The sequence below is a fragment of the Etheostoma spectabile genome, chromosome 8 (assembly GCF_008692095.1).
Source record: "Etheostoma spectabile isolate EspeVRDwgs_2016 chromosome 8, UIUC_Espe_1.0, whole genome shotgun sequence".
Taxonomy (NCBI): domain Eukaryota; kingdom Metazoa; phylum Chordata; class Actinopteri; order Perciformes; family Percidae; genus Etheostoma; species Etheostoma spectabile.
Window position 1 is genome coordinate 26,813,814 of NC_045740.1, and position 11,940 is coordinate 26,825,753.

An 11,940-nucleotide genomic window follows, 5' to 3' on the forward strand; every position below is an offset into this window, starting at 1 on the left:
TAGTTTCCTCCAGAGCAAGCAACAGTGCGACAGTGGCGAGGAAAAACTTCCTCGCCAAAAATTTGAGATTTGAGGAGCAGTTAACCATAGTCCTCATAAATTGACCAGAGTTTATAATGTCAAGGGATCAATGTAAGGGATTACCGACTTTACAAATTACCAATTCAGGTCTTAAATAATACGCAAAGCTCTAGCTAGGAGATTGGAACACCATCATCATTACCTCAAATGGTTTATTCAAATCCAGAATGGATTTGCGCAGGGAAGACAGGGTTTATATAATACAAAGAGGTTGTCTAATATTCTCTTTGAAAAGTCTGCCCCCCCCCCACCGACAACTCTGTCATGTCGTTGGACACAGAGAAGACCTTTAACAGGATAGAATAGCAAAACCTATTTTCCCTCCAGAGATTCCGTGTGTGTGATTTTACTCAGATGGGTTTAGCTTTGAAGAGGACCAGTGTCCTCTTCTTCACTGTGGTGTGCTGGGGGGGCAGCATATTGAAGAAGGACACCCACAGGCTGGATAAACTGATCATGCGGGCCGGCTCCGTAGTCGGCATGAAGCTGAAGTAATAAATCATTATTACTGTTATTACAGTGCAAAAACTGCTGCTGGAATTTTCAATTTCCTTGCGGGAGTCATCCCAAAAGGATCAATAAAGAACGTCTAAGTCTAGCTTTTGTTCTCCACCTATTCATCAGATAACAAACAAGGAAAAACAAATTCCATATTAGAAAAAATTGATATTTTTAGGTCTAAAATTACTACAAAAGTACTACATTTCAAGAAAAATCCCCCTCATCCACATTTGTGGCCAGCAGCCACTTAATCCATCTAGCATGTTTTAAAGATTATCCCGCTGCCTATTAAAACATCCTGGTATTTCTGGTATTGTTTGTTAAATACAGATTTTAGCAACTGATATTTGAGCCACCAAACAGAACCTAGCCATAAACAAAATCCTCAATTCAATCAGTCATACCTTGGTATTTTGGTATGCATTGTTGAAATACACTAAACAATTATTACACTTACCTGTTATTAAGTCATAAATAAAAACATTTGTTGACACCCTTTAGTACTGGCAGGTGCCCTAAAATATTTGCTACTGGTAATTGTTGTCTTGTTGATGTAATGTCTTGAATACGTTTAGGGGATTCATCATCTTCTCCCCACTGGACTGTAAGTGATGAGGATGAATAGAAAGAGAAGGCATTGGCTAAAGTGGCTACCAAGGCCTAAATTAATCTTAATTATGCCTATAGGCTACACCTGGGTGAGCCAGTTTCCAAATCCTATAAACTTAAAGCTCCGACAGACTGTGATGATCTGTGAAAGTAAATGTGCATGTAACACAGTTTAACATGTAGGCTATAGCCTGTGAATCTCTGAATCTCTGAAAGGCCTACTTCTTAACATATCTGAGAGCAAGGTAGCCTACTCTAGTGAAAAGAAATTAGTAAAATTGTGTACTGTGATTTTTTAAGCTAATTCTGTATAACATATTGTACATAGGCCTGATTTTCTTTGTCATGACACTACTGTTAAGTGTGGGTTTGCATCGCTTTAATAATTGGTATTGGCTACAACTCCTAATAGTGACTTTTCCGACAAATTTAAAGGCAGCATGGTGAGACGCTCTCTGGTCACCATAGCAACAAGACGCCTTGCGGCAGCTAGTACAGCCATTTTGCCCTTTCCGACTCTTTTATCGCAGAACTTTGTTTTTAACCTAAATACATCGATATTTTTGCGCTATTAGTGAACAACAATTGGAGAGCTGCTGTTTCTACGTTGTTCGGGCAAAAGTACAAACAGGAGGGTGACACGAAAAAATAGGTGCGCCGAAAATGCCGTTGCTAGTAACAGACTATTCATGGACACAGACAGACTCGACGGTTTTCATAAGTTTGCCTTTAAAAGGAAGGAAAGTTGAGAAAGTGGATATCATGTCTACAGAAGAATACCTCAAGGTAAAAGTTAGCTTACAACGACAAACGTTGTAGCTAGAAGCTTTTAATTGTATGTTGCTGTCACGTGACAGGCTCTATATTCACTTTGTCATACACGTAACGGTAACATTAACGCTAAGTAGAAATTCATGAATAAAGAACATAACAAGGATATAAGCATATACTGTAGCTATCTATAAAGCTAGGATATAACGTTAGCATTACATTTTTTTAGTCGTTAGCTAGCTAAATTTACATTTTAAACAAATGTACAGTAATTGTAAGAGCACGAATTTGGGGTATTTCTCTCCATATACTAGCTATACACATATGTTTTCCACTTTCTTTACTGCACAGGTTCATTATCCTCCATATCTGTTTGAAGCCTTCCTGTTTGAACCTGTTGATGATGACAGAAGCACAGCTAAGGTTGGAAATGGAGTTGCAATCATCAGTTTGTGGAAGAGGACCAATAAAGTGTGGGAGCATCTGATGATAACTACAAGTAAGAGCATATGACTGAGCTTGTAATCATTTTACTCAACCTTAAAACAAGCCATCTTTGTCATAGATCTACGAATGTACATAATTTTTTGCTGGATGTTCGCCTTCCACTTTCTTTGTGTTGGCATTTCTAAACTCTGGTCCAGTTAAGTACTATTTTAACTGCACCTCTCTCTGCAGCGTACATCCAGACAGCTAGCTAGACTAGCTGTCGAATCAGAGTTTTCTGTTGCACAACTAAAACAACTTTTGAACAAGCGCATATTCCACCCAAACAAGTTCCTTCCTGAGGCTACTTTGCAGAGACAATGATATTGCTTCCGGTGCTTAGTACCACCCAAGACAATTGTGATTGGTTTAAAGAAATGGCTATGAACCAGACTATGTTTTTCTCTTGTTCTGGAATGCTGTGTGGACTAGCCAGACCCTCCTCCGCAGCGCTGTGAAGGTAGGTCTGGCAATGTGTGGTCCATATCCTCGCGTTCTACTTCCGATATTGCTCCGATGCTGCAGGAAATTCCGCCGGATGCATTTCTTTTCCATTTCCTTACGCATTCTTTGTGTTGGTATTTTAAATTCTTTGAGATAGTTATATGTTTTTGGACCAGCCAGGTGGAGAGTGATGGCAAACTCCCTCTGGGGAGTACTCTTGTTTGGCTTTGTTTTGACAAGGTCTATCCGAATATCTGAAATTCAATTAGCACAGACTAAGTAGTAAGTTCCCTTTAAATAAGAAGTGGTTAGTCTAACAAAGTGGCAAAATATAAGCATTAGATAAAAATAAAATCAAAGTTTTATTTTTATTAGAGTAGAAATCAAGTCTCTCTTTCAGTTCTTCATTTACGAGGTTCTTCCCCTTCAGATCCCGCAGAAGACCAAGTACTGTGTTCCTTGCCCTTTGTTCTCTGTTCTTGACCTTCCTCATCTCTCACTCTAGACGCTCCATCCTAGCCAAAGCTTCACTGATCAGTGAGAGATGCAGCTGATCCATAGGCGTGGTCGTTGGTCCTAGTAGGAAGAAAGGTGTGTGTGTGTGTGTGTGTGTGTGTGTGTGTGTGTGTGTGTGTGTGTGTGTGTGTGTGTGGTGGTGTGTGCTGGTCTGTGGTGTGTGGTGGGTGTGTGTGTGTGTGTGTGTGTGTGTGTGTGTGTGTGTGTGTGTGTGTGTGTGTGTGTGTGTGTGTGTGTGTGTGTGTGTGTGTGTGTGTGTGTGTGCGATGCATGTTGAACACCCGCATGTTTAATGTGATAAGGGGTGTGTCTGAAAAGAGTGTGACAGGGCAGAGTAGGTTGCAAATGTTGTAAAAAACTGACATTGCAATATATTTTTTCCCCTGCGATATACTGCGATTAAAAAAAAAAAAAGAAAGAAAAAAAAAAAGAAGTAATTAAAAGAGACATAATAAGCTTTATTTGGAAATAATAACTTACATAGAAAATACAAATGAAAAGGGATCTTTTCTAATGTGTACCATTATTTGTTAAACTTTAATGCTTTACAAACACCAAAGCAAGTAACTGTGACTAACGTTACTCTTCGCTGGTTGACTAGCATGACACCATTGTATTCATATAATACTATCAATCCAGGCTAACGTGTATGACAATGACTGCATGTCACATACACACGTTGCCCACATGGCTACCTGTCTTAAAGGGGAAGGGTCGGCCAGGAGTAAGCATGTAAAAGGAGAATGCGATGTTGCGATGTCAATACTATAACACATTATCGTTCAGCCCTATCTGGCATGGTGATTTCTGGGTTTTGTGGGATGTGTTTTTCATTTCAAGAGGGTTTCATGTGGTACCTCTTTCGTTTTATCTAGGCCATATCTGAGGGGCCCTTTTTAGGTGTCTACCGGGCCCTTCTCAGCGGATAATTTGTCTGGCAGGGGCCATTCAGTACTCTGTATGACCTGCCTGTTCATATCACATTGGCGTGACATGTTGCTTTTGAATGTTTGATCGAACACATTTGTTCAACCTTTTGAGGCCCCCAAAGGCCAAACGCAGCAGTGGGGCTCTGGCAGACATCCGTATCTGCACATGAGAGGTCATCCCCTAGATTCCCCTGTGCTCAAATGTTGGTACTCATTTTGTTTGATCAAAAGGCTCTGGGCTGCCAGATTATAAAGATTCCTTTCCTGTATTGTGCATCAATTTCTGCCAGGAATGCCCATACCCCTCAGCTCTTGATGGGATGAATTTCATACTTTTCACCACATCACCCTGCTGTGCGGTGTCAGGCTGACATGGCCTGCTGGCTGTAGATTTCAATTCAATTCAATTTTATTTATTGTATCAATTCATAACAAGAGTTATCTCAAGACACTTTACAGATAGACCACACTCCAGAATTTAGAAGGACCCAACAGTTCTAGTAGTTTCCTCCAGAGCAAGCAACAGTGCGACAGTGGCGAGGAAAAACTTCCTTTTAGGCAGAAACCTCGGACAGACCCAGGCTCTTGGTAGGCGGTGTCTGACGGGCCGGTTGGGGTTAGAATGAATGGTTAGATTTGACACCCTAAGGTTCGGTTCTTAAATAGTTTAACAGACATCAGCAAATTCTCAGCTCAGAAGGGACCACTGGTTTTAGGACATGATCATTTTGAATGTCCCCTTGACTTGGCTAAAAGTGTCTAATACTTTTACATTTAAATTAATCTAGTGAATGTGTTTCAGATGATAAAGAAAAAAAGAAGGAGATCAGAGAAAGGGCTCTGTTTATATACCAGGAAAAGCTTTCTTCAGAGTCCAGATCCAAGGTGGAAAAAAAGCATGCAGAGGATAAATATGCATTAGAGATAATGATGAAGGTACATCAGTAACATACACCACACTCAACACACCAAGTGTCGAATATAACCGTTGCAAATCCGCTGTGAAATCTAGAAGTACTTATATATATATATATATATATATATATATATAAATAGCATGTTTTACTTCATCTCAGCTTGAAAATGAGGAAAGAGACAGTATCCAGAAAATGAAGGACAATGAGCGAGAGAAAACCACAGCAGAGTTGGCAGCATGGCAACTGCGACAGAAACAAAAAGCAGAGGAAGAAGCCCAACTCAAACTTCAAAGTCAGAGAGACAGTCAAAACAAACAAGCAATGACAGAGAAGAAGTGGACTGAAGGTTCAGTTGGAGGAACTGTCAAACTGGGTAAGTAATTCCCTGTGTGATCAAATTTGCTCTTACACTAATTGGTTTTGGTATGTTAATGAACATATTCTTGCATTTAGATAAAAGAGACATCAGTGAAGGGAAGAGCAAGAGAACACAAGAGAACCTGCCTGCTCCAAGACTCACTGGAAACATTCAAGTCACTTTTAGCCCACGAGTTTTCCCAACACCTCTCAGGGAATCAAGAGCGGCAGAGGAAGAAAACGTAAGAGTTGCCCATTTCCTTTCCTGTCATCTGCAGGGTGTTCAAAAATATTGGCATCAACCGCTAGGAATCAAGTGTAAAATTGGTTGGCGCGCCTGGATAGCTCACCTGGTAGAGCTTGCGCCCCGCGTACAAAGGCTCAGTCCTTCAACCGTCACATCGGCCGCAGGTTTGACTCTGACCTGCTGCCCTTGGCAGCGTGTCCTTCCCTTTTCTCAGCTTCAGCTGTCCAATATAATAAAGGCCTAAAATGCCCAAAAAATAATCTTTAAAAAAGAAAAATTAGTTCAACAACAAAAATCCTCTTACTTGGATCTCCAATTCTTTCACTTTTAAGTTATTTACTCACTGGGCACGTTTTTATTTATACAATTAATTTGCATGTTAATATATTTGTTCGAGCTGTTGAATGGAAACATTATGCAACGTTATTTTTTTTAGAAACAAGGTTGATTTTTCTGAGCTTTTGCACCGTAAATAAAGGGATTGCGGGTTTCTCTGACATGGTGTTGCACCAGTTGTTACTGTATTAACATACTCTTTAATTTCTAATGTCTTTGTTTTGTAGCAGTGAACAGAACTGTTCTACTTGGCACTTATACAAGTGGCTTGTCTTAAGATGAAAAGCCTAAATAAATATACAGCATGGGGACAGGTGATGATTAATTTTGCGTGATGGTCAATAAATAATTGCAAAAAACCAAATGGATATTGGGAGAAGTACCACTTAAATGCAATTAACAAATTCAATATTTAAATTGCTTTTTTAACAGTTTTAGCATAACCTAAAATATATCTGGCTTATTTAAATCAACTACTGGTACTAAACATAAGCAATGGTTTCTTCCACCTGAACCAAGCAGTCCCGCCGCTCATTTATGAGATGACTATAATTTGAATTAAACCATTTTTTGTTTGTGAAGATAAAAGGTGCTTTAAATAAAATGTATTATTATTATTATTATTATAAGAGCTCGTTATTAATGCAGATTAATAACAACAACATAATGACATAAAAAGATTCTTAGGATTATGCCTTGGAAGCCACATGTGTTGTGGATCAGTGATGCAGGGCTAGAGAAAACAAGACAAATAGATCCATTAGTGATTTTACCAGATGTTGTTGCTCAATGTATAAGCAGAGAAATAATCTCTGTGCACAGAACAACTCTTTTATGGGTATAATGATAACATTTTTAAATATTAAACATTCCCAGAAAATGACGTTTTTCTAATCAATGTTTTGCGTTAAGCTTGAATCCGTATGCTTTGTGAGTGGAATTAAAATTAAGATTGCACTTTTTTATATTTTAACCAACCAGTGGCTCAAAAAACAAGCTGAGGCCAGACGTGCAGTAAACGCAGATGATGAAGAGCTGAAGGACCTGAAAGAAGAGGAGAAGAACGCCGACTGGTTAAAAGACAAAGGAGAGTAAGTCAAATTATGTCGGCTCTCAAAACTATTTAACAGTACTTCTTTTTTCTCAACCGTGGAATCACTAAATAGACTCTTTCCTTCAGCAAATATTTTGCAACTGAGGACTACATGAGTGCAGTGAATGCCTACTGCCTGGCTATCCGACTCAACAGAAAGATCCCAGCTCTGTATTCAAACAGATCTGCTTGTCATCTGAAGTTGAAAAATCTTCACAAGGCCATTGAGGATTCCTCTCAGGTCTGTACCATAGTAATAGATAAATAGTTTTACATTATCTGTGTTCATCTGTACTCCACTGCATTTTGTAAAGTACATTTAATTAAAGCTTCTCTGTGCATGTTTGTGTCCTGAAACTTGCAAATAGTAGGAAAAGATAACTGGGTTTATAATACCTGGAGATTCTGTACAAGGAGAGAGGCAAAATAAGTTGTGTCTGTTCACTGCTGTGTAGGGACATTGTTGTAAATTGAAATTCTACTCCTGCAGCTTCTATATTATTCTGTCTATACAGTTTCTTCAATAGTAATTATGTTGAAAGTGTTTGATATCATCATGTGTAATATCATAAATACCATGTTAAATGTCACAATTTGATTTAGTCTCTTCTGTATTACCACCTTTGGCATGAGTTATGTACACATTGTGAATCATTCTGATAGAGAAGCTTCATCCAGCTTTTATGTAGACTAAAGTAAACATCTGCCCACATGTTTCTCTACAGGCGCTTGATCTGTTGACTCCCCCAGTTGCTGCCAATGCAGCTGCCAGAGCCAGAGCCCATGTCCGCCGTGGATCTGCTTTCTGCCAGCTACAGCTCTATGCAGAAGGTTTGAACAGCAACTTTAATTTTTTTAAACTTGGCACTGTCTTGGTTTTAACGATACACTCGCAATAATAAACAATGTTGCCTTGTGTTTAAAGAGTAGTTTGGGTATTTTTATACCTGGACCCTATTTTTCCATGCATTATTGTCTAAGAGACTAACAAAACTCTTTGAAAGTGGTTCAGTATTGAGCAAGAAAGCTGCAACCTGGACTGCAGTGTAAGGCTGAATCCCATTCCTTCCCCTTACCCCTTCCCCTTACCCCTTCCCCTACCTTTTGCGCGTTCACGCGGCACCTAGTGCCGGTCCAATACGTATTACGAGCTAGGGGTAGGGCATAGATCAAGGGCTGTATACCCCTACGGATCTAGTGTGGACGCGACCTCACTAGAAAACACACAGGCAGTGGTGGCTGCTGCATCGCCAGAGAGACACATGAATGTAAGTACTTTCAGCTTTAAATAATTGATTAAAAAGTTACGACAGTCTTGTTTGTGGTCTATGCATCCTGTCATGTGTACCCATGTTCCAACTGAAACTTTTTAAAAATCGCAGCTTGCATGCTAACGCTAATCGCTAACGCTAATCGCTAACGCTAATCGCTAACGTAACGTTGAACAGTCCCCCATATTTCTGCCTTGGATGGACTGTATAGATCGCATAGATTGTATAGCTAGATATATATTAACGGTCTATGATACATCGCTACGTGCTAACATATACCGCGTCTCACACAGGAGGACACAGGAGGACACAGCAGCTGATCCAGGTGGGGCTGCAACGAGCAGACGTTTCCTAATTCATATGTCATGTTGTACCCATTCATTATGCATTGGTAGCCTACTATTATTGTAATATATTTAATTAATTCCTGTTATTGTTCAGCACTTGTTATATTGTTGTTGTTTTGATATGGGACACTGATGATATGTGAGGGGGGGGGGGGGGGGGTTACTGGCCAAAAGGCTCCAGACTGGTCTGGAATATCAGAGCAGCTGTAGCTACAACAGTGTAGGTGTGTGTGTAGTTGTTGTGGTCTTGTGGTATTTTTTTAGTTTTTACACATATGAGTGCCTTTATTGTGTGCGACATGTTAGTTATGGTTCTAATAGTTGACAATGGTTCTGTAACATTATTTTATGTAACGTTTTTGCCGTTATGTTCAATTTATACCAATAAAGACAGATTTTGTAACAAAATGTTTTTGTGAACATCAATGACATTCAAAACGGTGATAACTGAAACAGTATACACACACCATGTATACAGGGGTATAGTATGTATATGTACACAGATGCATGTGTATACACATTGTGATGCAAACAGAACTAAGTACTACCACGATAAGTACTCTGCACTACAAAGTGAACCTAAAATAACTATAAAAATATATAACACTGTTGTCCAAACCCACACAATCAACAGACAGAGACGCCATTGGAGGTTTGTGATCAATACTGATGGTGATGTCACCAAGTGGGGTCCCAATTCATAGGGGTATGTTTTCAACCCTACCTACCCTTGGGTTCAAGGGCCAAGGGGTAGGGGTAAGGGCCAAGGGGTAGGGGTAAGGGGAAGGAATGGGATTCAGCCTAACTCTATGGGACAATATGGACTGTCAACTTTGGTCCACTAAAAAGGCAGTTTTTGCCACTGACAGGCTCTAATTGATATTTGAAGTGTCTGATGACATGATTGATAGAATCCCTACAGAGATAGACCTGTTAGTTTAAGAATAAGATCCTTTTTGTTTTACCTGAAACAGCTCAAAATCGCCATCACCAAACTCACCAGACTCCATTTAGATAAACAATACTCTTAGCGTGTGTAGAGCCAGCATGTAAATGGGTGAATGAAGTATTTATTTAACCAAACCGGAGTGGTGATTGTTAATTTTGTTTCTGTGGACTTTGAATGACGTGTGTATACATGATAAAATTACTGTTTATTTAAATGGAGTCTGGTGGTTTTTGGAGACAGCGATTTCGGCGCTGTTTGATGTTAAACAAAAAAACCTTCAAGCTCTATAGGGATCCTTTTCGTAACAATAGTCTGAGCACGTCAGTAGTAAAACCATAGTTATAGAACAATTTAATATCTATGGGTAAAACAGCTCTGTTAGTGGACACAAATTGAAGATGCACAGTTGCCCTTTAACGTTACATTACAGCTTGTTTCAGTACAGCCGAATGTAGTCACTTAGACACAAAAACATGGCAAAATATGGTCCAGGTTAAAAATAAAAAAGATACCCTTCAAAGACACAATGTTAGAGCCCCACTACATCACTGTAGCATGTTTTTTTCAAAATGATAACTGAATGGCTGAACATGTCCACCTACTCTGTGCTGTCAGCTGATCTACCTGTGACTTGTTTTTCAGGGCTACAAGACTACCAAGCTGCTCTAAAGATTTCCCCTCACAACGAAGTGCTGCAGGCAGACACACAGAGAATCAAAGACATTATTCAAGGCACTGATCATGAGACACAGTGAAACAGAAATATACTGTACATATTATGTATGGCGGTTTTAGTCTTTGTGTTATTTGTCTATTATTCAATGATTGAATAAATGACAACAGAGAACCAATGGCTACATATATGTAACTATAAGTCAAATACTATGTTTAATCACTGCTGTTGCCATTGTGATTCAGACTTCAAGCTGTTACCTGCTGCTTTATTGGACATGGAAAAGGTAGGTAAGAGTTGATGTGTGTTTTACTGACAAATATAATGTAGAGCAGGGATCTTAAACAGGTGGTCCGGGAACCTTAGGGGGTCCTCAGAGTCAATACAGGGGGGCCCTCCAATTTATTAATTTTTAAAAGTTGAAAAGTCTTCACATGAATCCAACATATCAACAATTATAAATCCCCACTGCTTAATGGCCTATAGGTAAGGTATTCACTAGGGCCAACCACAGATCAAGTGAATCTAAGAATGTATGTATGTAACATTAAAACATGATTTATAAAATCATGGCATCAATTATTAGATTATTTTAATATCTTAGTATTCTATGCACTAATAATAATAATATATAAAGGCTTTAGGTTGTCCACATGTGATTGTAGGCTCAGTTTTAAATGCAACTTCATTTTAAACAATAGGGGTCCCTTATCCGTCTCTGTTTCAGTTAAGGGGTCCTTGGCTTAAAAAATGTTGAAGACCCCTGATGTAACTTGCATGGAAGACACTTGATTAGTGGGCGCACACCCCCCTCTTGTGGTCAAATGTTGCAGCTCCTAAAATGAAATACAGATGTTTGTGTCACCATGTTAATTAATTTATTTACAAACAAATATTCACATAGCGGCTTATTTAGTATCTGTATGTAAGTTACACAGACTCACAGTTGGTGGAATTAGTTAACTTGAAACTTTATTGTGTAACGTTTTGATATTCATAAACATCCATTACATTCAAGCTATTACCAAAGGAGTTGCTACAAAGCTAATTAAAGGTGCCCTGCCACAAAAAACAAAACGTTTTTACTTGCATTTTTTATAAATATATTAGGTCCATATGTGTTATGTCGTGAATGTGAAAATGAACTGCTACCTCCTCTGTCAGCTCTAGTCACTGAAAAGAAATAAGAGGAGAAATCAGGCCAATTACAAAAGCTGGTCAGTCTGATGTCATGTTACCTGAACTCATTACTATTCATGAGCTCGCCCAGTTGTGCTGGGTAAAGAATGCTGATAGCCAGGCTCTTACTGGCTAGCTGTAGCCAATCAGAGTCGAGCAGCCTAGCTTGTTGAAGATTAATGAGAACTGGCACAAATCAAACTGAGTCTTCCTGCAGGCTTTCTATACCATGCT

At 39.2% G+C, this 11,940-nt stretch overlaps 1 protein-coding gene and 1 long non-coding RNA gene across 2 annotated transcripts in view; one reads left to right on the forward strand and one right to left on the reverse strand.

Moving 5' to 3' along the window:
• Nucleotides 1-1,650: 1,650 nt before the first annotated feature.
• dnaaf4 (dynein axonemal assembly factor 4) lies at nt 1,651-10,705 on the forward strand. The gene is made up of 9 exons (XM_032523344.1): nt 1,651-1,977; nt 2,314-2,461; nt 5,140-5,273; nt 5,414-5,627; nt 5,708-5,853; nt 7,176-7,285; nt 7,375-7,528; nt 8,013-8,118; nt 10,497-10,705. The coding sequence occupies exons 1-9, from the start codon at nt 1,855-1,857 to the stop codon at nt 10,607-10,609; spliced, it is 1,248 nt and encodes a 415-aa protein (XP_032379235.1). The 5' UTR covers nt 1,651-1,854; the 3' UTR covers nt 10,610-10,705.
• Nucleotides 7,968-11,940, reverse strand: part of LOC116693973 (uncharacterized) — a 12,364-nt gene continuing 8,391 nt past the window's right edge. Inside the window, exon 3 of the long non-coding RNA XR_004333043.1 lies at nt 7,968-7,977. This is a non-coding gene — a long non-coding RNA (uncharacterized LOC116693973). The remainder of the gene's footprint in view (nt 7,978-11,940) is intronic.